Source organism: Cyrtonyx montezumae, unplaced genomic scaffold (assembly GCF_038088225.1).
Source record: "Cyrtonyx montezumae isolate F1298 unplaced genomic scaffold, pur_monq_1.0 scaffold_1, whole genome shotgun sequence".
Classification (NCBI taxonomy): Eukaryota; Metazoa; Chordata; class Aves; order Galliformes; family Odontophoridae; genus Cyrtonyx; species Cyrtonyx montezumae.
Genome location: NW_027071825.1, coordinates 25744109 through 25770238, shown reverse-complemented (window position 1 = coordinate 25770238; position 26130 = coordinate 25744109). Strand labels below are relative to the sequence as shown.

At 42.0% G+C, this 26130-nt stretch overlaps 1 protein-coding gene across 4 annotated transcripts in view; it reads right to left on the bottom strand.

Moving 5' to 3' along the window:
- SMG7 (SMG7 nonsense mediated mRNA decay factor) overlaps nucleotides 1–26130 on the bottom strand; it is a 44172-nt gene that overhangs the window by 11704 nt on the left and 6338 nt on the right. For 3 of the 4 annotated variants that reach the window (XM_065745116.1, XM_065745146.1, XM_065745136.1), the window contains exons 2-15: nucleotides 18055–18086; nucleotides 16796–16913; nucleotides 16200–16332; nucleotides 13753–13924; nucleotides 12874–12945; nucleotides 12092–12242; nucleotides 11622–11757; nucleotides 9498–9660; nucleotides 8537–8693; nucleotides 6240–6310; nucleotides 5845–5905; nucleotides 5207–5326; nucleotides 4400–4832; nucleotides 687–831 (exon numbers count right to left, since the gene is read on the bottom strand). In XM_065745116.1, the coding sequence (XP_065601188.1) occupies nucleotides 687–831; nucleotides 4400–4832; nucleotides 5207–5326; nucleotides 5845–5905; nucleotides 6240–6310; nucleotides 8537–8693; nucleotides 9498–9660; nucleotides 11622–11757; nucleotides 12092–12242; nucleotides 12874–12945; nucleotides 13753–13924; nucleotides 16200–16332; nucleotides 16796–16913; nucleotides 18055–18086 (1964 nt within the window). The remainder of the gene's footprint in view (nucleotides 1–686; nucleotides 832–4399; nucleotides 4833–5206; nucleotides 5327–5844; nucleotides 5906–6239; nucleotides 6311–8536; nucleotides 8694–9497; nucleotides 9661–11621; nucleotides 11758–12091; nucleotides 12243–12873; nucleotides 12946–13752; nucleotides 13925–16199; nucleotides 16333–16795; nucleotides 16914–18054; nucleotides 18087–26130) is intronic. The other variant, XM_065745127.1, reaches the window with a different exon arrangement.

Sequence of the window (26130 nt, the reverse complement as noted above, 5' to 3'; positions counted from 1 at the left end):
AAAGCAATCCTCATACCCACAAGATCAATTTCTTCCCTTTAGCTCACCCTAAAAAGCCAGGTTTGGAAGGAAGCTTTAATTCTTTCTAGGACAAGACAGATTTTGCAATGACTGTAGAAAAAGGGAGGTCCTTCTGTCTTATTTAGCAACTACACAGAATAGCTGAGGGAAGGATATGGCTCCCAGCTATTTTGTGAGCAAAGATGGACAGCAAGGCAGGAACACTCACAACAAAACGAGAGCATGCTGCACAGCACCAACAGCAAATGACACTGCACAAGTAACAGCTTGAAACACGAGCATCACTACAAAAGAAACTGAGCTACAAAGAAGAAAGCAGTGTGACTGATCTTTTATAATAGTCCTATGCAGAGAGAACACGTTCTCCTGAGCTCGCAGAAGACTTTGTCATGTCTTGACTAACTACAGAAATAACCTGCAAAGTGCCTTGATCTTGTACCCACTAAACAAGAAGGAAGGTGGCAGATTTCATGACAGGTCTTGATTCAGAAACATTTTGTTCCAGTTCTGCTACGCCACTTCTTTACTAGACCGTAAGACTCTTAACATGAGAATGCTTGTTCATCAAAGCAGCTGCTACCTTCAGAGGTTTTAACTACTAATAATACAGGTTTTTCTTCCCAGTCAACAGTAAAATTACACTTTGAAAGAAGACCACAAATTACCTGGCCGGCTAGGAAGCGGGGGGAAGGCTCCTGGGTGATGAATGGGGATGAACTGGGAACTGCTGGCCTGACTTGGAGTCTGAGTTACAGGTGTTTTCCTGGCTTCGGACACCGGAGTCTTCCTCATCTCCGTCTGGGATTTCACCTAATGCAAAATAAAGCAAGAAGAGATTAGATTACTTCTCCTGTAATTACCCAAATCACAGCTCAAGCCAGCAAACGAACTCAGGCTGTCTGAGAGATAATTTTCTTTTGCCCTGGGTGTTAGGAGGAGGTTTGGAACACCAGAATGCAGCTCCTTGCTCTCTGACTTCAGGCAGGTGACTGTCTCTCCTCAGGCACTCCTTGCCTCACGAAAGCACCAGAAAGATAGCTACCCCAAGACTGCAACAGGCTCCTCTTCTAGCAAGGAACTGGGAAGCAGACATCATAATATCCTCAGACCATACAAAGAACTTACCAGGCACACTTGCAATGCCTTAAAACAAACAACAGTGCTATTATGCTTCTCCTAGGGCACTGCTACAGCCTACTTCATGCCACTTACCTGCAGCACCTTGAAAAGCAAACACTCCCACCTTCTTCCTACGTAACTTTTTCAACCTCCTTACATGGAGCTGTATATGCACAAACACCCCTGAATATCACGAAATGAATGGATCAAGAGCATAGACAACAAATAGCAGAAGTACTTAACCTCTTTTAGTTTACTGTGTAACTGCTGTATGTTCTGTTAAAAGAGCTGCACCAGTTAAAGGCAGAGAGAAGAATGTATAATGTAATGTTTACCTGATTCTGAGTCAGTTGCAGTCTGGGTCTTCCTGGAGAGGAAGACAGAGGGGAAGACTACTTTCCCTTTCTGTTCAGCTCGGCAGAACTGCCTGGAATGCAAGATGGAGCAGGCAGGAAAAAGACAGCAAGCAAGGAACCCGGGCAATACAGAAAGGGCCCAGGAGCAGATCTGACGCCAAGCCTCAGAGGTGATTGAAAGAAAGGGGTTTTTATCAGGGACCAAATAAAAAACCCAAATAATAACAATAATAATCAGTGTGGGATTTACTTCAGCATTAGTGCTGCTGATCTGAAAGGACTAAGAGAATAGGTGCATCTTTCCAAAATATAGTTGGGGGTGTGGGTGTGGGGGGCAGATGCATTCAAATTTTCTTTCTCCCACTTAGAAATTATGGGAGCATAGTTTGCTTTTCTGTTTCATTAAAAAAAAAAAAAGTAGGATATGAAACTGGGAGGTTTGGGTGTATTTTTCATCTCCCATTAGAAAAAGTTGGGAGGAAACTCCTCCTCACGGTCTGGCTGATGCTAAATACCATGAATGATGTAGCAACTTCTGCTCCCACTCTCATGCCACATCTGCTCACTGCCCACCTTTGCCCTTTATCACATTCTGAATATTCAACTCATATAGTCCCCTTTTTTCTCCACAACAAGACAAACATTTTTATAACCCATACTGCATGCACTCTTTCATAGTAATGTCAGAATTCAAAGGTGCTTTTCTGACAGCGGGATTTCAAAATGAATTCTAGTCTACCACACATTGAAAGCTGCAGTAAAGGCTTCTGAAAGCTAAATTACTAAATGTGTTCAATCAAGAAAGACAAATTTCAATTGCTTCCCTTGTTTCTACTTGATCTGACCTCAGAAGCATCCACACTACCAAACCTTTACATCTCTACTGGTCTCCAGGCTTCCCACTTACTAGTGCCTGGGTAAGGCACCATTTCCTCCCAGTGGCCTTTCAAGAATGCATTACCTTGAGCAAGTCTGCGTGTTATCCTCCATTGCAACTAGTGAGCAGAATCAACCCGTGCCACACTTCCATCAACCTGAGTGTGCAACTTTCCACTTATCCCTGAAACAGGTCTAATTACTTCCCTACAATGTTCTTAACGTTTTTGCCAAGTAGGATCTGCAATGACTATCTTTTAGACTTTTGAATGAACTATGAAGTAGATAAAGCTTGAAATTTCAAGGAAGGAGAAAGCAAGTAGACTGCTAACTGGTACAAAACCTACACTGGCTTGTTTTCAGGATGGCAAGGAGAAAACCCTCCCCATGCACTAGACCTGGGTAGGTAAGTCCTCCCAGTTGTATTAAAAAAAAAGGGAATTTTACAGTAATAGTTAATACAAATAGAGCTGATAGGACTAAAAGTCAGGGTTAATACCTACTCAACAGGAGATTTACAGTGAGCAACCAGATCAGAATGCAGTATGCTACAGTTGGATGTGAAATGTGTTTCTGTCAGTTTCATAAGCCTTAAGACTAAAAAGCATTAAACATTTGACACATCAACTGTGTTAAAACGACAGTATCTTCCTTATGCAAAAAGCTACACATGCTTATCAGAACATCATGTTTTTTTCAGCCTCGAGTCCTTCTTTTTCAAGACTGTGGCACAAACACTGAAACTGAGTTATGCTCAGGCCTGCAACCACATTCCAGACACGTTCAATAAGTAAAATTCCTGTTATTTCAACTCACCTACCTAGGCTGTTTTTCAGGCACCAGTCTCTTGTTCAGTGACTCACATGCAACTGCCACATGGTTTCTGCAAGCTACTCCCCATCACACCTGCAAAGGCCTCACCAAAACCTACCAAATGCTGCCAGTGCAGACCTTCCACCTCATAACAATTATGCCTAACAAGAAATTAATCAGGAGGATGACAAGTTGAAAGGTCCAAGGGTCCTACCAGTGCAAGCCAAGCTGGTTTGTCTAGCCTAGGGAAAACAAGATCTTGCTAACAAGGCCCTCAAAGCAGTTGCAGAGAGGAAGACTGGTTATTCTGCAGATGTGATCTAGGAAGTACTAGGCTTACACAGCAGCAAGGGAGATAAGTGCATTAGGAAATAACTTGTGCTTTTAAGAACGGTGGAGAACTCACAGAGAGTTTCTCTAGGAAAATAACAGCATCTCCCCATTGCTGTCATTAAATTCCTCCAGACAAGACCTGGAAATGGCTGAGATACAAACAAAACTCGCCAGGTACAGATCAGATCAACCCTGAAATTATCTGTCCCTGTTAACTACAGCAAGAACAGCAGCTTCACTATCTGCTTGAGTATTTTTTGTACATAATGCTCGCCTAAGTGTGGGGAAAAAAAGCACAATTTGAAAAAACACAACTAAAAAAAGAGTCATTGATGTGACAACCAACAATTCTGAACTGGGATCTGAGCAGTCTAACTGCAGTCTAAAAGCTGTGTGGCCTTCCTCACTTTTATGGAGGGCTACTTGACTTCACACACAGTACAGTGATGTGTTCCATACACTGAATGTGCACAAGCAGCTGAACTGAAAATGCAAAGTACCACCAGCTCCTTCACAGCAGAACACAGCTGGGGAAGAGTGTGACAAAGACCTGGTCATGCAAGCTGCCCTGTTAACCCAACCAATGAGTGGAACAACAGCTGCAAGTCCTAGCTTTTTCAAACACGAACGTTCAGAACGTCATCTGTCACTGCTCCCTACCTTTTCCTCCCCCAAAAATTGAGACAGCATCAAGGAAAAGGGCAGAAACTCAAAGAACACTAACATCTGGTCCCTGAGAGAGACATTTCTTTGTGTGTCACAGGTATCTGCAGGACCCACAGAGAGACCTCACCTCTACAGTATTCTGTACAAGCAGCGATGGCCCTCACTCAAATACCATACTGCCTCAGACACAGCATCCCTTTGATCTCAAGGCTTACCTGAACTGCCACATTCTGCTTTCCTGCTTCCTGTATCTTATCCACGCCACATTTCTTAGTTTCATTCTTTCTTTTGTTGTTATCCTTCTTTCCATCAATCTTATTGGCTACTATTCCTTTGCTATAGTCCCGTCTTTCCCTACCCACATCTTTAGGAGGATAGATTCGCCCTTGCTCTCTGTTCATTTCCCGTGGCTTAATGTTTTCTTTAAAAGTGACCATTGGTTTTTCTCCTGAGTCACAGTTGTTTAAACTTCTGCCAGAGGACAGAACGGATTTGAGTCCTGGGCTCCCATCTGTGGATAGTGGCTCTGCAATAGATGTTTCCTGCAAGGCGAGGCTCTCTTTGGCTTCACTGGGATCTTCCAGTATTAATTCTGGGATTTCCGTCACGAACAACAGCTTTCCTACCTCATTTTCACACTGAATCAGCCTGAAAAAGACAGAAGAGGAGGAATTGAAAAGCAAATCCAAATAGGTTTTCACATGGTAACCTCACACATTAGCACTCTTGCTACCACTGTTCCTCTTATCTCAGCTGTGCTTCAGTATCACCATAAAGGTCTTATCAAATATGATGTTTTACTACAAGTACGTTCCCTATCAGAATTAGCTCAAGAAACAACATGCTAACTCACAGCACGTTATTAGTGCTGCCAGCCTTTCAGCATCAGTGAAACAAGCACACCTTATACCAAACTGCTTTTCAAAATAACGAGAACAAGTTCACCTCTGTCACTTGTACTCCCTAAGCTTACAATAGCAACTGAAAACCACTGTTTGCTACTTAAAACTATCTGTGATTACCTGGGCTGGTTATCAGCAATCCATTTGCCCGTGAAGATGAGTCGCTGTTGCCGTATCCGACGTTGTTGCCCTTCTTTATCTCCTGTAATTGCCTGGTGGCCTTTGGAAAAATCCAAGTTCCTAGCGTTGAAACAGGAGATGGAATCATATTAATTACACTGCTCCCCTCAGCAAAACCACATCCCTTTAGAAATACAATTAGTCAGTATTACTTTATCATAACTTATGCTATTTCTCCAGATCCTACTCAAAATGTGACAGTCACAGATGTGTGAGGTATGGATTCTCTACGTGAAAGAGGCTTTTTTTGGAGTATGACATTAGTCACAGGACACAGTTAAAAGCAGTAAAAAAACAGTGAAGTAAAAACACAGTTCTATATGGAAAAAAAATATTTTCCTCATTTCTTATTTTTTTCCCCTTTCAGTTTAGTAACCTGAAGACTGCAGAGGAAGAACAGTTCATAAGCAATGCTGTAAGTTAGTAACTTTCCTCAGAGCTTTACTGTAGACTGGCACAGAACCTATTTTCCTCTTCAGAATGGAGATGCATTCATGAATTAGATACTGCAGGGAGCAAGTCAATGTCTTCCAAAGCAGAGACACTAACAGGAGTAGCTGCCTTCAGCTGTCACTCACCTGAATGAGGGTCTCAGAGCCAAGAATCCTTGCAATTCAAATTCTTCTGGAAGGGGGGTTGCTGGTGAATAGACAGTAAACAAGGTAACGAAAGCATTAATGCATTGAGTACAGGATTGTTAAAAGACACCTCAGCAAGGTCACTACACACAGTGAAGCCTCCTGCTAATGTGCTCCACTGTACTACTCCACCCTGCAACCCGAGGAGATAAAAAATGACAGACTAGAGAAGTCAGCTGAGCAAGAGAGTAGCATTTGCCAAGTGTTCATATGCATTAATTCTAGAAGACAACTTGTTCCACTTCTACCTTCCAACTGCAATTTCCCACATTATCAGAAAAAGCTGTATTGTTCCCTGTTTGTTCTTTTAAAGCACAGACCAGAAGTATTCTTACCATTATTACTGGATAGATCTTCCTCATGAGGCTGGAAGCTGTTTAGAAGAGAAATCAGCCAGGGCCATATGCTGCAAATCAGAAGACAAACTAAGTGAAAAACCACAAAACCTGAAAGTTAATCACCTCTTTAGAAAAATACTGCAAACTATTACACTGTTACAGTTCACATTATTTCTTTCATTTCCAATCCACGGTTTCTCCCAGTGTGTCAGGAAAAAGATCACTGCCTTGAAGAACTTGGCATTTTCCAAAAGTCAGCCTAAGGCTGCCCAGGAAGCCAAACTCGAAGCATCACGTTCATAAGAAAACAACTCAGGAAGTTGGCTATGAATTTTACCAGGCAAAAACACTGCATGAGGAAAAGCTCAGAGGGATGTATCACAACAAATGCACAGCTGCTTAACATGTAACTACCACCAACAGGCTGCTTTCATTTATTAATTTTACTTGTTTTAAAAGCTCCAACCTAAAGTGTAGGCATCCCAATTCAGTTTTAGCAATGGGCATCATGGCTATGAAAGCTGCAGGCAAACTATTTTAAGAAGTTGCCCGTCGTGCTAAAAGTGAAATGGATATTTGCCCTCCTTCAGGTAGCACCTGGATGAAGAACACAGCATATATCTGAGAGCCTGGGGTCAGCTGCACAGTTGCAGGGACTGGAGAGATTATGTTTGTACGTTGCTTCTGTACACTAAAATAAGCACAGTGCAAGGACAAGTTTAGACAAGAATGTTTAAAATGAAATAAGGACTATTTCTCAAACAGAGAGCACAACTAACTACAAATTCAGAGTAAAGAAGGATCTTAAAGTAAATTGTTAGCCAGAGGCCAATAATGGCTTGCCTGTGCACATGGCCTGAAGTCAAATAATGCCCTTCATTAAAATTTTAGAGTAGAAATAGAAGGAAAAGTTTCATTCTCACAAATAATGGGGAAGATGGACATCACCTTAACTTTTTACAGCCAAGTGTAATGAGTACTACCCTAATGCTCACCTTGACAAGAGATATTAGTATCACTTAACTTTGTTTTCAAGTTCAGCTGTACATGTTACAGTTGTTTGCTGCCCACTTCACAATACCTATATACAACGTGCACCTGATGTGAATATCATGCTACCAAACCACAGCCCAGGCATCATCTTCAAAGACAACCTGTTAACTTTCAGAGTAGAGGGATAACACAAAACACACCTTCACACTTAAAGGTTCGTTTTAATACTCTGTAAAACACTACCTGCATCTTCTCCCTGCAAGGGCTACCTCACATCAAACAGTGGGATAAAGCTTTCCTCTAGAATATACATACAGTAACACTTACTACCTTCTGAAACCAACTTGTGAACTCTTATTTTCCTAATGTTGCCTTTGAGTACTCAAGAATCAATGTTCCCAAAGCTCCAGGGCTTCACGTTCTGCACACGAGTGGGAACCTCACCATAGATTCATAGCTTCTATGTTACAGGAGCCTCTGCTCCCCAAACATCAGTGCGCAGAAGATGTAAGCCACTGCCAGAATCCCATCTTATAGCAGACACGGAAAGCACTGTGGCACATCACACAAAGTCAGCTAAGCAAGCTGCTTTCATGCTGTTTTCCTTCCAGTGGCAATGCTAGGAAAAATACTCATCCAGCTGTGTCAGTAATGGTCACTCCAGTTGAAGAAGCATCTAATAGATCAGAAACCCTTTACTGAACTGCTATAATTCATGGAAAGTTCACAGGCTATAAACAAGTTGGTTAGTTTTCAACTATTTAAGCATAAGCTTATGGGATTAGAAGCAGAAGTGAAAAAGCAGCAAGAGTCCAGAAGAGTAATGCCTGTGCTGACATTTCAAGACCCTCTCTACCAAAACCAATTTATTTCCATGACCATATGCCAAAAAAAATCTGGATTCCAGCTCTGCTCAAACTGATGACTTACTGCATGAAATTAAGGCAAGTATTTTCCTGCCATCTACCTCAATAAATCTGAGAAATCCTTACAACAGATCTAAGGGTACTCTCAGTAGTTAGGCTCAAGTTAAGGATTACAAACCAGATTCCTCTGATCTTAACTTTAAAAAGTTACATGCAAACCTGAAGCCAATTTAAAGCCAACTAAAGCACTGAATTTGCTCGTGTATCACAAGTGTCACTTTTGTTTTATGATCATTGTAAGCACATTTTACAGATGACAAAAAGCAAAAACAAAAAGTAAGGACAGTGTCTAGTCAGTTTTCCTACCAATCTGTATATCATCAGTCATTACTACCTTACACAATTAAATGTATCAAAAGAAAGATTAACACTCACTACCGTCTTTCATCGACTACTGCCTCCTGGAAAACACTGGGCCTAAGTTTCAGCCAGTCCATTGAAACCTTCACTGCTGGAAGAGGATACGCAGCCCCAGAGTCCTCCTGGTAGTCATTTTGTAAAGGGCACTTGCACAGAACTCCAAGAAAGGACACTGGAAAGAGAGAAGAGGAAAAAGAAACAGGGAAAGAATGACACTTTCCAACTGGTCAGATTTCATCCAATAAATCCCTATCATAAAAGCATACCTTTAAGAGCTAGTTCTTTAAGCAGTCCAATTACTTCATCGAATTCAATCCCCACCCCATATATAGTTTTCAACCATGAAAAATGTTTTTCCCCCTCCTCTGCTGTAAGTAGAGCACAAATTCTTTTGATAAGTCAGCACAATTCACTGAGAGAAGCCCATTACAATCAGACCAGAAAATACTTGTTTGCATATTGTAAGCAGTCAGCTCTCAACCAACAATCCACATTTTGTTCACTTTCCCATGTCCGCACGTACACAAATCCATGAAGCTCTGCAGGTAGGTAGCTGCCACAGCACACAGGTTTAGAAACAATACCAGACTGTACTGAAAATGACCGTGGTGCTCTCACAATGAACTTCAGGCTGGAACCTGGAGAAGTTTTGTTATGCAGAAATGTAGACATTTATGACCAATGCCAAGCTGAGCCTATGCACTTTCAGGTTAGCAAATCAGCAATATCGTAAGTCAAAATCACTTTGCACTTCTACATAACATTATCAGGACACAGAAGCAGGTGAGATCTAGTCTGTTAGCACCAGGTCACCCTCACCCCTAGCAAAATAGAAAACAATCCAGCATTCATCAGCAGTGCTAGACATGAATGACCCTGCATAACCACTGTCTTAATTTTTCTCCATCTGACAGCAAATGAACAATGGAGTCCATGTAAAAACAAAAGAGAAATAAAAGACAGTTTTCATACTTACTGAAGAGAGCCAGTAGCTGTGTCCAGCAGAGCTGCTCATCCTGGCTGTAACTGTGCTGCTCTGTTTCATTGCTGAAGTCTCGCAGGTGATGCAGTTGAAACAGATTGATAACAGTAATATGTACCAACTGCTGAGAATTGAAGGCCTTCTGAAATAACAACCTCTGCAACACAGACATACATATGAAACGTGCATTTTCATATGGCAAAGATGTGAAAGGATTAGTAGCTGCTACTGCACTGCTGGACTAATGTTTCTGCCCTCAAGGCAAACACTCGTTCTACATTTTTTCAGGTCATCACTGATAGTGCAGCACAAGGCTTTCCCAGCAGGACTCAGGCAGATGCCTGCTGTTAAACCCAAGGTTTTTGCTCATAGAGGTAACAAATCAAAAAGCCCCTAGGAGTGGTTCTCTCACAGAAAAAGCATGGCTGTAATGTGCAATTACAGCCCTGTAATGCAATGTGAGAATTGCAGGGGCACGTGTGTCCAACTGCACTTCTTAGCCTTTCCAAGAAATATCAGTGATAGGAATAAAGAAAACAGGAATATTTAACCACTGAGTGGTTATCTGTTAAAGACTAATTCCACATCTAACTTCATGTGTCACAAAACACTGAAGCTATTTACAAATGCATTTCAGTAAGTGTGCTATAGGACACCTTTCTCAAAACAGCAGAAGAAACAAACTTTTTTTTGGAGTACCATGTGGAAAATATATACATATATCCTAAATCACAAGCAATCTATTGTGTTCAGACACAATAGTCAGGCAGGCAAACTGCTTAACCAGTGTAAACATCAGAAAAAGATTTCACCTCTGTATGCAGCCTTGATTGTCAGTTAAAGGCATGAAGCACTCGCCAGTTGGCAATTCAAACCAGTGGTGCTGGCAGGAGCAGAACCATGGGCCTGGCTGAACACTCCTGCCCTTAAAACTGCTCTCCTCATTCACAGTTAACATCAGCCACACAGTTAAGTAGTTATCCACCATACAACTTCACATCCATATTCAACCCATCTGAGTCAGAAGAGCTGCTCTCTAGTAAATAAAGCGTTGCATGGTGTAAACAAAAAAAGTAATCTAAGCAATAAAGTAGGGCTTAACTCTATTTGAACACAGTGGATCAGTTAAAAAAGCAAGGCCTGAGTCACAAGCCCGACTAATATAATTGTAGCTATTGATTATAAGCATTGTGGAAAGAGCAGAACTTGCTCAACAGTCAACAAAGAGCTCACAACTCAAGCAGCTCACATTCAAAGTTCATACTAGCCAAGTTCTGCTTTTATTTCAATAATTGCTTGGATCTAGCATTTTTAATGCACAATGCAATGTAAACTGACACTGTGAAGGTCACTGGTATTTCTTTATGTTGCCAAGACCCTTTTTGTTTTAACTTTGGGAAAACATCTACTATATTTGTTCTGTTGAACTTATCCGTGCTATCTGTTCATTTTCTACTAAAGAAGATGTTTCCAGAAGTCACATAACATTTAACACTATATGTCCACTTTGAAATGGTACTAGCTTGCATCCATACCTTTAAAAGTTCCCTTTGTTTCAGTCTTTGCTGTATTGTTCAGCTTAATGAGCTGTCTACATAATTAGTAGGTACTCCTGGATTTTCCAGAGGAAACATGTTCTGAATAGTTCAAGGCTACACGCAAATTAAGGTTCTACTTTTAAAGGCAAGCCACTGACAGGAGAGGCTAGTTGTCTGAGGAAGATTAAAAGCAGTCTTAATGACCAGTGGGAGTGATGGCATGCCATCCAGAAATGAAGCATTCAAAATCCTTCAGGCAACTGAGCCAAGACTTTCCAGATTAAGCAAGTACTTTCCAGAGGCACTCAACAATCATCCAGGTTAAGGAGCAGAGGATCAGTTGCATTCACTGATTTATACACCAACACCTCACACGTCAAATGGGGGAAAAAAAAAGTCCTAGTATTTTGCAGAAGTCAACAGAACTACCCATAATTAACTGTGATGCAAGCTTTCCATAACTGGCTACATGAGCTTCGCTTACTTTAGCACATGAAAATGTTCTTATTGTACTGTAATTTCAGAACTCTGCTGTTAAAAATACTCTTCAGTATTCTAATTAATATTTGTTAGGACTAACCTTGAACTGTTCTTCCAGCTTTTCTCGAAGAGGGCTCAGCTTCTCCAAGCTCTTACTCAGGTACACATGGCCATGGAATTTAATAAATGCCTTGATGAAGTCAGACACACTCCATCGAGTCTTCACCTCATCACGACTATATTCAGAAAAGAAATACCTGGCTTCAGTCTGTGGAATTAGAGCTGCATGTAACAATGCAAGTTTTCTCTGTGAAGTTCAAGAAAGGAGAAACATCCATGCAAGGCTGCTTTTTCATGTTGGCACAACAACCTTTTGTCCTGCACTCTCTACCTGCACTAACAGAATCCCAGACACTGACTACTCCTTGTTCCACACGTGCATAAGGATGCTCTGACTGGAAATGGGCGTCAAGGAACTTCAGTTTCCACTACTGAGTGCAACTAAGTTCTGGTGAGGAAGGTAATCTTCTCCAGCCTATCTGAGCAGAATTAAGCCACACTTAGCCTTACCTTTCCAGTGCTTTAGAAAGTGCTTTTTGTAGGTTAGTGGAGGCAGCTGGGAAAGGAAACTTCACAGCAATGCTTCTGCAGTAGTAGAAAATTGTGGTCAAGTGGTCTCCTTTGGAAGAAGCTAGAATAGCCAACTGATTATAAGGCTGACCTGAAGGAGAGAAAAGACAAGTTGTCCAACAAGCATCATTAAGCAAAGTACGCTAGATTTGAGTCGAATTCTGGTCACTTTAAAAGGTAAGTAAAAGATCCTAATAATTGACAAGGTTCAGATTCATCTCTTCACCATTTCTCTCCATCGTAACTCTCAGCATCATTCAAAAGAAAAAGCTTTCAAAATTAGACTACAAGCACTCTGCAAGAATTTTGTCTAAATAAGATACTTTCAAACCAGGCTTCTACCACCATCACATTTATTACCCTATAATTAGTAAGACCAAATCCACATTAAGTTCATGACACAAATCTAAGTATCAACAGTTCATATCTTTGCCTGTAAGTGTAAAATTTTTGTTATAACATGAAGAATAGTTTAGTTAAAATAGAGCTAAAAAATTGAAGGACTAATTCAGCATAATGTAGCAGCAGAAGCCTTAGCAAAGCCATATTATTAAATATTCACAAAAAAAGGAAACTGACAGAGATCAGGTAAACAGCTATTTTACCTTAATGATTTACTGATGGATTAGGCTTTCTCGTATAATAATTTCCAACCACTACACAAGACAGACACTTCAAAGCCTCCTTTCAAATTATGAAACTCATCAGTAACCCCGACTCACCATTAGAAGGGACAAGCTGAGCTGCATGTCTGTAGTAAGACTCTGCCTGGCTTGTCTGATTCCTATATCGAGCTAAAGAAACAAAAAAAACAACAAATTGAGACCAAACAAAAGCAATCTTCCCACATGTACTTTAATACGATTCAGTTTACACCCAAGAGTGCTTTATTACCATTTTAGAAGTATCAGCACTTACAACAATGCCAAACAGCAAGAAGACTTAACAAGTAAAATTTCTTAGAGATCATTTTTCCTCAGTTTCTATTGTCATGGCTTATCATTTTCTATTCAGAAAGATGCTGTACCAACAGCAACACATTCCAGGAGATACAAATATATTTGTTATGCTTACTTGCACAATCAGCAACTAGATTATTATTATTAGATTATTTCATAAACAGTAACAGATTACTCTAAAAACAGAGCTTCTTATAACACTTAGTTCTAGACAAACAAATGTCTGCTGAATTTAAGGGAAAAATCCAAACCTCACTTAGGAAAGCCTAGATTCCTAAGGGTATAGAAGATTTAAAAGTAATGTTCTGAAAGGGAGAAGTACTAGCCTGCTGCAACAAGTTTTTCTAATAGTTACCAGTTTCAACATTTCACTGCGCCCACCAGCTATAGCACAGACTATGCAATCAGTATGCTAGGATACAAGAGCCGAACAATTCGCTACAAAGCTACCCCTGAATGACTCCAGGACCAGGAATCGATGTGTAACACATCCAAAACCTCTAACAGTGTTGCTTTCCCCTGCAACAACCAAATACACCACCAGCTACTAGTCTGGAGCACACCTGCACAGATTCCTAGCTGTGAAAGTTAAATACGGAGGCAGAACTGAAAGTCCCACCTCTTCTTGCTTTAAAAACTCACCAATATCTCCGAGGTGGACAAGGCAGTGCTGGCAGATGTAGGAGCAGGAGCTAGACTGTGGCTTCACTATGGCGCTGGTGTGCGTCTGCTTATTGCTAATGATTCCCAGCTGGGAAGACTTCACGCGACATGGCAAGTCTACATTAAAAACTGTGCACAATTCCTGTAATAACTAGAAAAACAGGTCTAGATCAGTAGCAGTTAGAGACAGCAACCAGAACAGCACCAAAACAGCAGACAAAACTGGCACACAAATCATCACTCAGAGGCATGGATTAGCTGAACATATTTGAAGTCAACAAGTCTAGGTTACTAAACGAGAATTTGACTTAGTTCACATGGAAATCACAGAGCTTTATATTCTTCCCAGAGCCACAAGGAGAATTCTTATTGGAGCTATGCATCTCAAAGCCATAAGGACCTCAATTCCCATCTATCTAAATTCCCAAGCATCAGTAGAGACACGTTATCAGAAAGTCTTGCATTGATTTTTAAACAGGGTTAGTCTTTTTGGTACCTATATGAAGAGATATTCTCTGACAGACAGGAACGCTGTTCACCCTCTGAAGAAACTTGAGGCATAAGAAACAGCACTCCCCAGGTTTAACCTCAGGGATAAGCTTGAATAAAAACAAGTCTGTAGGCAACATGAGGCAAAAGTGGCTGAGTTACCCCCTTGAGTGGGCTGCCAAGTCAGTAAATATTTGTGCTAACACTGAGACTCTGTGAACAAGGCAGGAGCTACTTAATCAAGTAGCTCAAAATGTGATTCAAGGAAAAGCTGAACTTTGACATTCTAGTCAGTTCTTTTCAAGTTTCTCCCTTAAGGACTACAGCAAGTTGTCTTGAAATGAATAGTCTGTTCTACCGAGTTACATAGCTAAAAATCCAAGTAAAAACTGTCAGACTTTCTCTCAGGTGGGAACACACTCAATCTCCAAGCAAAACAGAACTGTGGCAGTCCCACTTCCAGATAAAGGCACTCAGAAAGCCAAGGACTGATAAGAGATATGCACTTCCAGCAGCTAAAGATTCAACACGTTGTTTGTTTACTGCAGAAAAAGGTTTGTGTTACATCTACTGTATAAAAAGACAGTAAATGGGGAAGGAGATTAAATACAAAAAAAAACACAAAAAACAAGAGGAACCTCGTAGATGAAAGAAGGATAAAAGAAACTTGACATCTTCCAACATGCTAAACCACGAGAATTCATGCTCTTTCCAAAATGCCATTTCTGAAGGCCTTGCTGTTGGAAAGCAGGTATGATGGCTGAGTAGTCTTTAGACTAAAAATGGAACGATTAACATGACAAACAGAGAAAGGCATCTGATTCTGTGGTATCATACAGAAGAGCAGTATTTCCTGAAGCACAGCTAGGAAGAAAGACTTTTGCAAGACAAATGGTGTAGATGGTAGATATCCCCTGGCAGCCAAGCCACAGCCTGTCCAACTGGCTGCTTCCAACAACAAGCAACCAAAAAGCAACACCCAAGGAAAAAATACGTAGAACAAAAAGAAACCAACAGTTTCTGGGGAAAAAAAAATGGGACTGCTTTCCATGTGGTCAAAATCAAACTCAGAACTGCTGAAGAAAGGACATATCTATGCTGCATGTTGTAACCTGAAGCCAGCACAGACTAGCCACGATAAAACACTTAGTCAGGGCACTACCTGAGATACAGGTGACAGCACTGACAATGTTGCTTAAGCACACACCAAATGGGGGGAAAAAAGAAAAAAAAAAGGCAAGTTAGCAGTAAAAAGGCTGTTACCACACACTAACCCATATTCTTCACAATTCTACAAGCTGAAATCTAACCTTGGAAAGAGCACAAGGCAAAAAATGGCAGTAATGAATAAATACATGAACACGCTTTTGAAGTGTTTTGAAAACTCACAGAAAATACCCAACTCAAGAACACGCATCTATATAGTTTTACTTAATAGGAAGAAGAGCTATAGCTGACATTTCCAATTTCAAATTACTTTTGACAAAAGTGTAGAATTAAGAGTGAAGATGTGCTTGTAAGCCTACAAGCTCTGATAAAAAATTAACCAACAAGATGTTATGTAAAATAATACTCATTCAGACAATCACGCTACTTATATGCACAACCGTGGTAGGCACTAAGTCAGGCATCATCACAAAAAAATAAGCTGCATTTAGTGTAGATAGCTCCTGGAAAACATTAACACAGTGCTCAACACTGGCGTAAGAGTTATAAGGAAGGCACCCAGAACAAAGCTTGAAACATTATGCCATCGTGCAAATCCTCAGTGCATCCACATTTGGGAATGAGCAGTTGCTCCAGCAGCACAGGAGGTCTGACAGAGGTCAACCAAAGCTTTATAAAGGACCCTCATGCACGTGGCATATGGCTGAGGCATGCATGCTTCCAGACTACGTAGATATATCACAACCAAGGGATGTTTTTTTGCAGCTCACCTGTGTGTAGAAGCCACTAGCTGCCTCTAAGAACAGAGAAAGGTTCGCCTGAACTTCGCTTCGATTTGGATTTGCTCTATTTTTCGCTTGACCCTGTAGCGTTGTGATCTGGTTTTTAAAGGCATGATTCCAACTGAAAATAAAAGAAATGCTTTCCTTTTTATTTTGGAAGCGTCTTATACACATAGCACAAGAAACAGGAAAGAACTGTTTAATTACACAGCATTCAACACGAAAATGAAATACATTAAATTCAGACATCATTCCAAGTAGAAATATTACATATGGAAGAATTACCTTTCTCTACCTCTCAATACCACAGAAACCAATATACTGTATAGCTAATGTTCCTTTCCTTCTCTCCCTCCCATTTGCTTACCAAACTCACTCCTGCGTGACACAGCTGCTGCAGAGGTTAAATATGTGGAACTCAATCTAATCCACAGTGAATTCTCATGTTCCATCCCAATACAGCTCTCATTTTCAAGGAAATAAGGCAATCATTTCATAGGAAACAAGCCCTTGTCTGTAGGCACTGAGGGGTTTCCTGCTCATCAGCAAATGTTACACACACACTGATTTATTGATGTACTTACAGGTCCTGCTCCACTTTTTTATCTAACGCATACTCCAAATCAGTCACAAGCATTTTCTGATACAAGTCCTGTAGAGCTTGTCTGGAAGTCCAGACTTCTGCTGGACCCAGCTTTGAATCTGAGCAACAAAAAGCAAAAAAAGACAATAGTATTTAAATACTCAAATTGTATTAATTATTCGCTGACCTATCAAATGAAAAAACACAGTGCAAGATATCCAACACCAAACACCCACTTTTCTCACAGATCCATCAGAACTTTGAAATATGAAAACCACAGAGGGACTGGGGATTAACTGACAGTAGAAGAACTAGAAATTAGCAAAATCTACAACAAGCCATTATGTCGCAGAACTTCCTGTCACTGGATGAACTTAAAAACTCAAAGGAGGCTGAAAAACTTTGTAGAAAAGAAGTGCATCAAGTGCAAGCAAGTAGGAGAGTTTGTGAGCTAATGCTGTTTAGGAGAACATCGCAGGGAAGTATGGCTGCGTGCCTCCCATTTCCTGAACTCTTTGGTGCCATCTGCTCTACATCACTTGAGGGCAAACAGTTCCCTGCTATCACAAATTACACAGTACAGTTGCCCAAGCCTTGTAAAATCACCTGGGCTGGGACAGCTGGAGCACAAGGGACAAGCACTGCCCCAGGGAAGCCATTCTGCTGATGGGGCAGCCACTTGTGCTGGGCTACACAGATCCAGGCAGTCAGGATGTTCCTACAGGAACCCCACCAACCTGCTGCATCTGCTACACCAAGACATTAATCTTGGCTGAGCATGGGTTCATCATTCAAGTGGCTGGGACATTAATATAAACCATTCTCATTTTCCATAAATAAGAGAAGTTTGTCAGCTTCCAGCACATTGTAACACACGTAGTAGTGTTCAGATCAACATTTCTATCACACAGACTTCTGTAAACCAGCAAGGTCCTAACCCCACTGCTAACCCAAAGTGCAGCAGTTCCTGAGACAGTCTGGACAGGAGTTTCTTTCTCAACCTTATAGGGAGAGCAATAGGAAAGCGATCTGTTTCCAAATGCTTTTTAAAATGCTCAAGGTCAACCTTAATAAGAGTATTTTAGATATAGAAGAGATGGGGACAGTTGGTAAGATTATACTGATATTTATTGACATGAAGAGGACGAGCCTTTAACATAATGCTGCACAGAGAAACGTCAGCACGAGGAACACACAAAAGGAAGACAAGCAATAAGCAAACATTATTAGCTAGACCCACTACATAACAAAGGCAATTACCTGTCATGTCAGCCTTCAGGACTTCTGCCTGCCTGTAAGAAAGCAATCAAACAATAAATTAGAAAGACACTGATCAAATTATGCTAAACCACATTAGTGCAACTGTGAGCATAGAAAACAGGGCCAGCTCCCGAGAGGCTGCCTACAAGCTAAACTGCCTCAGTACCCTGCTCAGGTGGCTTACTACCTGAGTTGTAGATCTGAGTTACTGTTGTTAACCAATATTTCTTCTACTTCCACACCTTGATAAAAGTAAATTGTTCAGATTTCCCTGCTTAGATGAAGTCTATTTCAGAAAAACATAGGAACCATAGAATATTACACAGTACTGTAAGGTTTGCCTGGCAGCAGTGCCCTACCATGTAAGTGGCACTTGTTTACCTGTACCTGGGAACGTGAAATTTCCTTTAAGTCACCACACATGAAATGCTTCCAGAGCAGCAGCAAAGCTTCCAAGACCCACATCAGTATTAAAGGTATCACACTAGTGCCAGTACTTCACTGGCAAGCCCCTTCACAAAGGTTTCTGACCGTACTATGCAGGAACATGTCCAGCCACTCATTTTGGTCACTGGAAACCAATGCACCTGCAAACCTCCCTGTTCCTCTCAGGGAGACCACATATAAATAGTGGTGGAAAAGTAAGGAAAAGTTTGGGAATTGTGCTGTGAGAAGGTGAGAGCCAAGCAGAATTTCTGCCTTCTCCTGGCCCACTGCAAAGGGAAGGAACATTCATCAGCCCGAAAAACACAGAAATGAGCAAACCCTGCAATGCCATGACCTGGATGTTAGAAATGAGCCTCAACCAAACGTGTGCAACTATTGGCAGGTACTCTGTAAGTGCATCGCCCCCTGCCACAATGTCTGGAACCTCGTCTGACTGTGAAGGAAGGCACCTACACTTGAACCTTCAATATTTCTGTGCTACAGAGCAACTCCTCCATGGAAATGCTACCAAAAAAGATTTTTATCTGAACTCCCCCCAGAAACAATGCTTAGACCTAAAAACATTTAGATCTGATTTGTACAAGCATCCCCATAAGCTCCCAGGACAAGCACCTGCCATGCTAAAATCTCATCACTAGCTGTAAGGCAAGCTGCCTTGCCTGACTGATAAGCTCACAGCACAATACACTGGAGACATTATGGGTACATTTTTTAATAAAAAGCACTGGATTACTTCAATAGTTCCTTGAGACCCAAGGAATGAGGCAGGTCTCACACCAACATGCTGCTTCTCACTTCCAACTAAGAATAAGCTGCAAATAAACCAGCTCCAACTGCAGCAGAGGCAGCAGGTCAGGGTGAAAGAGCACAATGGTACCAAACCTGCTCTCCATCACTGGCAAAGCATTATCATTGGAGAGAAAAGCATCGCCTGCTCCCTCAGGAGCCCTTACTGAAGACTCTCTGCTGGTGCTTGGAGTGGGCACACGCCAGGGCTCACTGACACCTGCAGAAGTTTCATGCAGTGAGAACGTACATAACTTGGCATTTACAAACATCTTTGGGCATTTGGTAACAGACCTTCTTGTCCCTATATTTTCTTGAGCCAGCTGATATTGCATCAGAATGACTCACTCTGATACAAAAATGCATTGTCCGCCAGCAGGCTTGGTGCAACTCATTTACACTTATTTTAATATCGTTCTCAAGTAGTCACTTGCCTGGTTTGCATCAGCAATACAGCACTTCAAGTCACATCTTCCCAACCAGTTTGTTGGTCCAAAGCCAAATAAGCACGAACCATAGCTCACTTGAATCTTATTTCAAGCACGTTTGTTAGAACCTACAGCTTGTTATATACCATCTAGCTACGCTGTTAAGTTTCCTAACTAAATACATATTCAATCCTGTGCATTAGTTGAGCCTGAAACTCCAATACAATAACTTTCCATTCAAGTCAGTAAAGTAGTTCAACATCTAAAGGACACGCTCCATCATTTATACAGCGAAGAGGAGCCAGGTAAGATCTGTGACAGCATGACAAGTCCTACAAACTCCTCAAAAAACCCTGACCTCATAGAAACACAGCACAACACAATGCTTTCCACCACGCCTGGAGGGGAAACTCCATTCGGTTTTCCCCATGCAGTCTCGAAGCAGCAGCATCTATTTCAGTTCCTTTATCAAATCCCAGTCACACACTGACAAGGAACTGAAGATTTTCAGCACTAAAATGGGCAGCTGGGCACGTAAGAGCAACGTGAATCCAACTGCTCGTTCTGCAAATGCTCTACAACTCAAAACTGTACTGAATGGTCCATGTAATTTCTCTCCCAGCATGAATTAATATTCCTGTGCTTCTGCAGGTGCAGAAATTGCTCAGCAGCAAGAAGTGCCTTCAGCCTCACAAACCTGAGCAGAGGTGCACAGCCCACACAGGGGCTCAGCAAAGGACAGGGCTGCTCAGAACTGCCCAAATGTGGACGCTGCCAGACAGCTCTCCTCCTCCTAACAAAGACAGAAAGTAGGTGGAGGAAATTATTCATCTGGAGTAGAAAAGGTCAACTTTCAATGACAAATCTAAAAAGAAAGTGAAATACTCTCAACACCCTCAAAACACGTTGTTATTAAATGTTTAACCTTCCAACAGGTGGAAATGTTCACACCCAGAAGGAACTCCAACGTAACACCCAGCAGCTACTATTAGATTTTCTGCAAACAAAGGTTAACTTAACAGCAGTCTGTGATGGCTTAGTACCTGACTACTGTATTTTTCAGAAGTGTACTTGGGCTGATCCAAGGGAAGGCAGCACGAAATGTGGACATCACAGGCACTGTGCAAGCAACATTCTGCTGCTCAGGTAGGGGAGAAGGGGGCTCCCAAACATCACAGCCAGCAACACGTTCACATCTGCTGTTCAGGGCTGAGCAAAAGTCACTGTACAATACACAGCTGATGGTTTTATGTGAAATAAGCACTTCTCTTCCCATCCCCTAAGAGTAACCAACAACACGTGCTAGAGTAGAAAGCCTTATTAGCAATCTTTTGAGACTCTGCTATATGGGTTTATTTGTGTAAGTTCACTTATTCACATATGCAAGAAATGTGCCTTCTCTTAGTGCAGCTTTGTTTTTACTGATGAAATCCTTACTGCTCCAAACTTGCCAGTGTTGCCACTCCACTTAAACATCCATAGGTTTCAGGAAGCACTGGAGCTGCTTGCTGTGTGGCTGGCAAGCCTTGGTGATGACAGCTCTCACTGACCAGCAAGAGATCTTCAGGCTGACTCATCCACTCAAAAGCACTGCATGCCTTCTGCCCTGAAAGCACAGCCCTCATGCACCTAGCAATGATTTTCCTTGAGAAACACCTTCAGCCAACATCTTACTGGCATTGTTACACATCCTGATGAGTTTAAATCCTGCTGCCACTGAGGTCAGGGTGCAGCTGATTTTCTGACCAGTGACTTTACCAGGTTATAGCTGTAGTTCAAAGCCACGCAGTCAATTAATTCAGCAGCAGTGCAATTCTGAAAGCAAAGGAAACAAAACAATTCTGCAAGCAGAAAGCAAGGCAGTCACCATCTGCATCCAAAGCCCCTCCACAGGGAACCCTGCTCTGTGACCTTTTCTCTCCCACCTCAGCCAGGTGGCATGTGAGAAAGAAGACAGAATTGGAGTTTTACCATCCTTTACTTCTTCCTGATCATCCCCCCCCCTCTTCCTCCTAGTCCAGGCTCTATTAGAAGCAAGTCAGAATAATTACCTTCAAAAAGCAGCTACCAAAAGCGGCTCCTTACCCAAATTTGATCAGAACTGACAGTCCCTCGTCTCTGGATAAGAGCCTAGGCACCCTCAGTCAGCTTCATTCAGACTCAATTTTTTCCTCTCTAATGCCATGGAAGTCACTTAAAACTTCCTTTACCTCCAGATTTGAGAAAGATGTGTCCAACAAGCAATTGCTACCCCAAGGGAACTCCATATGGGCTTGCTCTCCTATTCATGGGAGGGAAAAGTCTCCATCCTTCCCCAAAAAATAAGCAGGCAGCATTAAGACTAGTGCTTGTTAAGCACAGCTGAGTTTTGTAACAGTAGTTTTAAAATGTTGACCGTACTGTCCATCTTCATCCGCTGACTGCCTGCAACGTTGTTCTATCGGAGACATACAGGAGAAGACTAATCTCTACACAGGTACTGCTCATGGGAAGAAAGAAAAGCACAAAGCCTTCACCCACATTTCCTTTCTCCAGGAGTTGACTGTGTAGCTCCTTAGGAAACCACGACAATTTATGCCCCATCCTGGAGGTGTTTAAGTCCAGGCTGAACGGAGCCCAGGGTACATGGGCTAGTGCCAGATCTGGAGGTTGGTGGCCCTGCCCATGGCAGGGAGCTGGAACCTGATGGTCCTTGAGGTCTCTTCCAATCCAAGCCTTTCTATGATTCACTGGACAAGCAATCTTAAAGCTGAGATGACACAAAGGTTCCTTGCAATGCACTCAGCCATTCACAGCCTGCTCCCCTAGAGAAATGCACATCTCTGAGAGAAATAATGCAAAGTTCTGCTCCCTCCCTGCCCACCACAACAAACAGCAAGCACACAGCAGTGCTCGCAGTCCATACTGCTACAGAACCAAGCGAGATGTGAAAGTCAGCAAGCAACAGAGACACTTTGAACAGTGCAACACTACTGTACTCTGAGCTCTCAAATCCACCCTGACTGGAGTGAACACAATATCAAGTTTCAGCTGTGCTAAGTATGTAGTAAATCCAGTGCTCATTTGTTATATGGCAGTTACTGACTTTCAAAAATTTTCTTTTCAAGCTGCATCTCAGATATTATTTTTGAGCCTCTATCTTGAAAGCAAATGCAAACAGCACTGTGAAAGCAGAGAAAGGCCACTAAGACAGAACACCAGTCAGGGAGAATTCTATCAGCCATTTATGAAATTAGGTGGGTACTACATGCATCGCTGCCAGCAGTCTCCAGGAGCCACAGCAGCAGCTCCCCATTCTCTTTCAGTAACACACACAAGATGAATAGCTTTTCCACAGAGAAACCTGCCACCATTCAGCAGCCACAGCTGCATCCAACCTTAAGCTCCCCCTGCACTGCACGCTGAGACATTCAAGATCCCTCTCCCCACCCAGATGGGCTGTCCACCACAAAAGCCAAGAGCCCTCCACCAAAAATGGCATGCTCCTAGAAAACGTAATAACTGCTGTGTTCAGCCAAGAGGGAAACAACTCCCTCAAGAGGGAAATTGAGCATGACTGGGTCCCAAGGAGAAGCAAGGTGCACAGCTCCCTCAGCACGGCTGGCTGAACCCGCAGCTCCAGACCACCTCCGAACCACACTGTCACCATGCTCCCAGTTAACCAGTAACTCACCTTTCCTCTATAAAAATTAATGAATTGGCTAGGAGCAAGCTTCTGAGCAAATTTCTAACTTCCAAGGTTAATCCTGCTTTTGGGGATTAAACGTTTCTAAAAAAATCTTTGTATTTCAAATTTACATCTTAATACCTCAGACACAGAGCTGAAAAGGATTCTGTCCTCGGGCAGCTCACACACAGCAGACCTACTCACTGCATTCATTTTACTGTCTGCAGCTGCTGAGGAATTGCTCCTCAGCAGCAGGATAAGACATCAGGCCTGAAGAAGAAACAAACAGAAAGGATGCCAGAAAGCGGGGTACCTTTCCCTCAGAACCACGTGTGTCTTTAAAGGTCCTTGACATTTCAGATCACCAAGCTTGGAAAAGACCTCCAAGACCTCACCCAGTCCATACTCCTGCACACACCACCTCAGTTCTGGCACTTCACTCTTCAACCACTATAGCTTGGACCTTGTCACCATACAAGTGTTCTGTGTACCATTCTAGCACATCAAAACAAACGTAAAAACAGAACAGTGTTGGTGCTGCCTCAACATCTGACAACAAAGCATGGAAACACACATGAATCATGTTACTTTAACCTCAAAATCTGAAATCAACGTGTGCTACAGTGCTTTCAGCCATACAGATACAGCTGAATCCTTAATGACTCAGACACCTTCCTTAAACACAAAATTCTCCTGGGCCACAGCTGAAAAGCAGGATCCAGAACAGCAGTTCCTAGCTCTGCAGTCCCTCCTATTATTTCAGAAGTGACCAGAAACAGTTACGTATGATCTAACATATACTGTCACTTATGATGTCACATGCAGACACTGAGCACTCTTTCAGTGCTCACTCCTACCTAGCAGCCCAGGATGGAAGCTGTTGAAATGGTCTGTAGTTGCATCAGCAAACATTCAACATCTTAGTGAGCAAAATACTGAAGATATCTTTGGGGATAGTTTCAAGCTTCAGAGGTTACTGCAGTTTTTGAGATCAATACCTGGAAGATGAGTGTTTCAGCACACACTGTAAGCTGCAATTTCCCACAACTGCCATTGCCCCAAGCCCCACAGCTTCAAAATGCAACCAGTATATAAAACTAAAACTAAATAGTGTGGGCATGTGCAAACCAGGTGGAAAAACTGGAGTGCATTCACACTTCTGCTATGTGAAAAGTTCCCAAATTAAGGTCTTCCGTGTTAATTCAAAGAAATATTACAACTCATATTAGGCACTTGATCATTTCTTTACTAGTTGAAGATTTTATAGACAGGTTCAACTTTATGCATATCAATGGTATTAAGACAAACTAAAATACCTTCAGGAGTTCTGTTACAAGTTTACCTAGTATCTTTCAATCGTTTCATTTATAATCATTAACCCATACAGAAAAATAGACTTCCTTGATTCAGTATGGATAAAAATGAGACTCACATTTCCTCTGGTTTGCCAGCAGCGTTAGCTGGATGCTGAAGCTCAAAGAGCTGTTACAGCTTTCATAGTTTAATGTAAGTTAAAGACATACACACACGTACATACTAAGTGTGAAAAAAATCTTTGGAGGTTATTCTTACTGCCATTCATACAAGTCAGACCTGATCATGCTTTCTGTGCTTGTTATTCCTGGGGAACAGCTGGCTGGATCGAGATTTCTCCTTAGATTTGTCACCACATTGTCCTCTACTTACAAGTACTTACAGTGCTTCAAGACAGACCAGTAGCACCTAGTCAATATCCAAAAGGAGTGCAGTGACATCCCCCCCTCTTCATAGAAACAGCTGGTTGACATTTCTATTTTTAGTTATTACAAGGCTGGTCTAAAAACTACCCTAGAGACCCCTCTCAACGGCTCAAGTGCACCTCCAATTCGGAGTTCTCAGAGGCACAGGCTGCACTAGGAACCAAAGCTGGAGTCTGTCAAAGGTTCCTTGCTGGTTACAGGAAACCCTGGTTTAAAAAAAGATTGGTCACATCACATGGCTGCAGCTGTTTGACACACAGCAATACCCACATGCTTTCCTCAAATCGCAGGGAGACCAAGATGGGACATGGCAAAGCAAATTCCAGGAGCCTTTCTTTGCATCAGAAAACAGTGGCAGAATTCCTCTGAAGGACTGACAGACGGTTCTGAAAACTCAAGACATGTTTTCCCAAGTTCATTTGGCAGAATCAGCCTTAAAGGTTTCGCTGGACTTCAGAATGAGTTTCTCATTTCCTATCAGCAAGAGAGCAGCCCTCTGAGGCAATGCAGCCACATCACGAGCAGGGCCAGGCAGCTCAAAACAGACACTTCAGAGATTTTGGGGTGGAAATACACTGAACCAACTTACATACACCAATATTAGACGAAGCAAAGATGTGTTCAATAGGGCTGAGCACCAGGAGATACTTTCAACACCACAAACAGCAAAATTAAAATAAGAGAACTAGGCTGCTGATGTATGGTACATTCGAAAATGTAATTTTTTTTTTTTCCCCCTAAAGGTGGAAGGGACAATTAACTCTTGCAGGACTCCGAAGTACCTCAAGGATATCTCTGATATGAGTCCATCAGTGAAATTCAGTAGGTCACTCGTGGCAATGTAACAACCCCAAAGGGGATCCTCAGCCCTCTGGTTCCTTATGATAATCCCTTGAGTGCAGAAGCCAGTGTGAACAATCCGAGAAAAGTCCTACTGGAATACAGAAAGAAAAGAAAGCAGGCCTAACGTTACTCTAAAAGCTCTTCTTCCATCTCAGCTCTCCACATT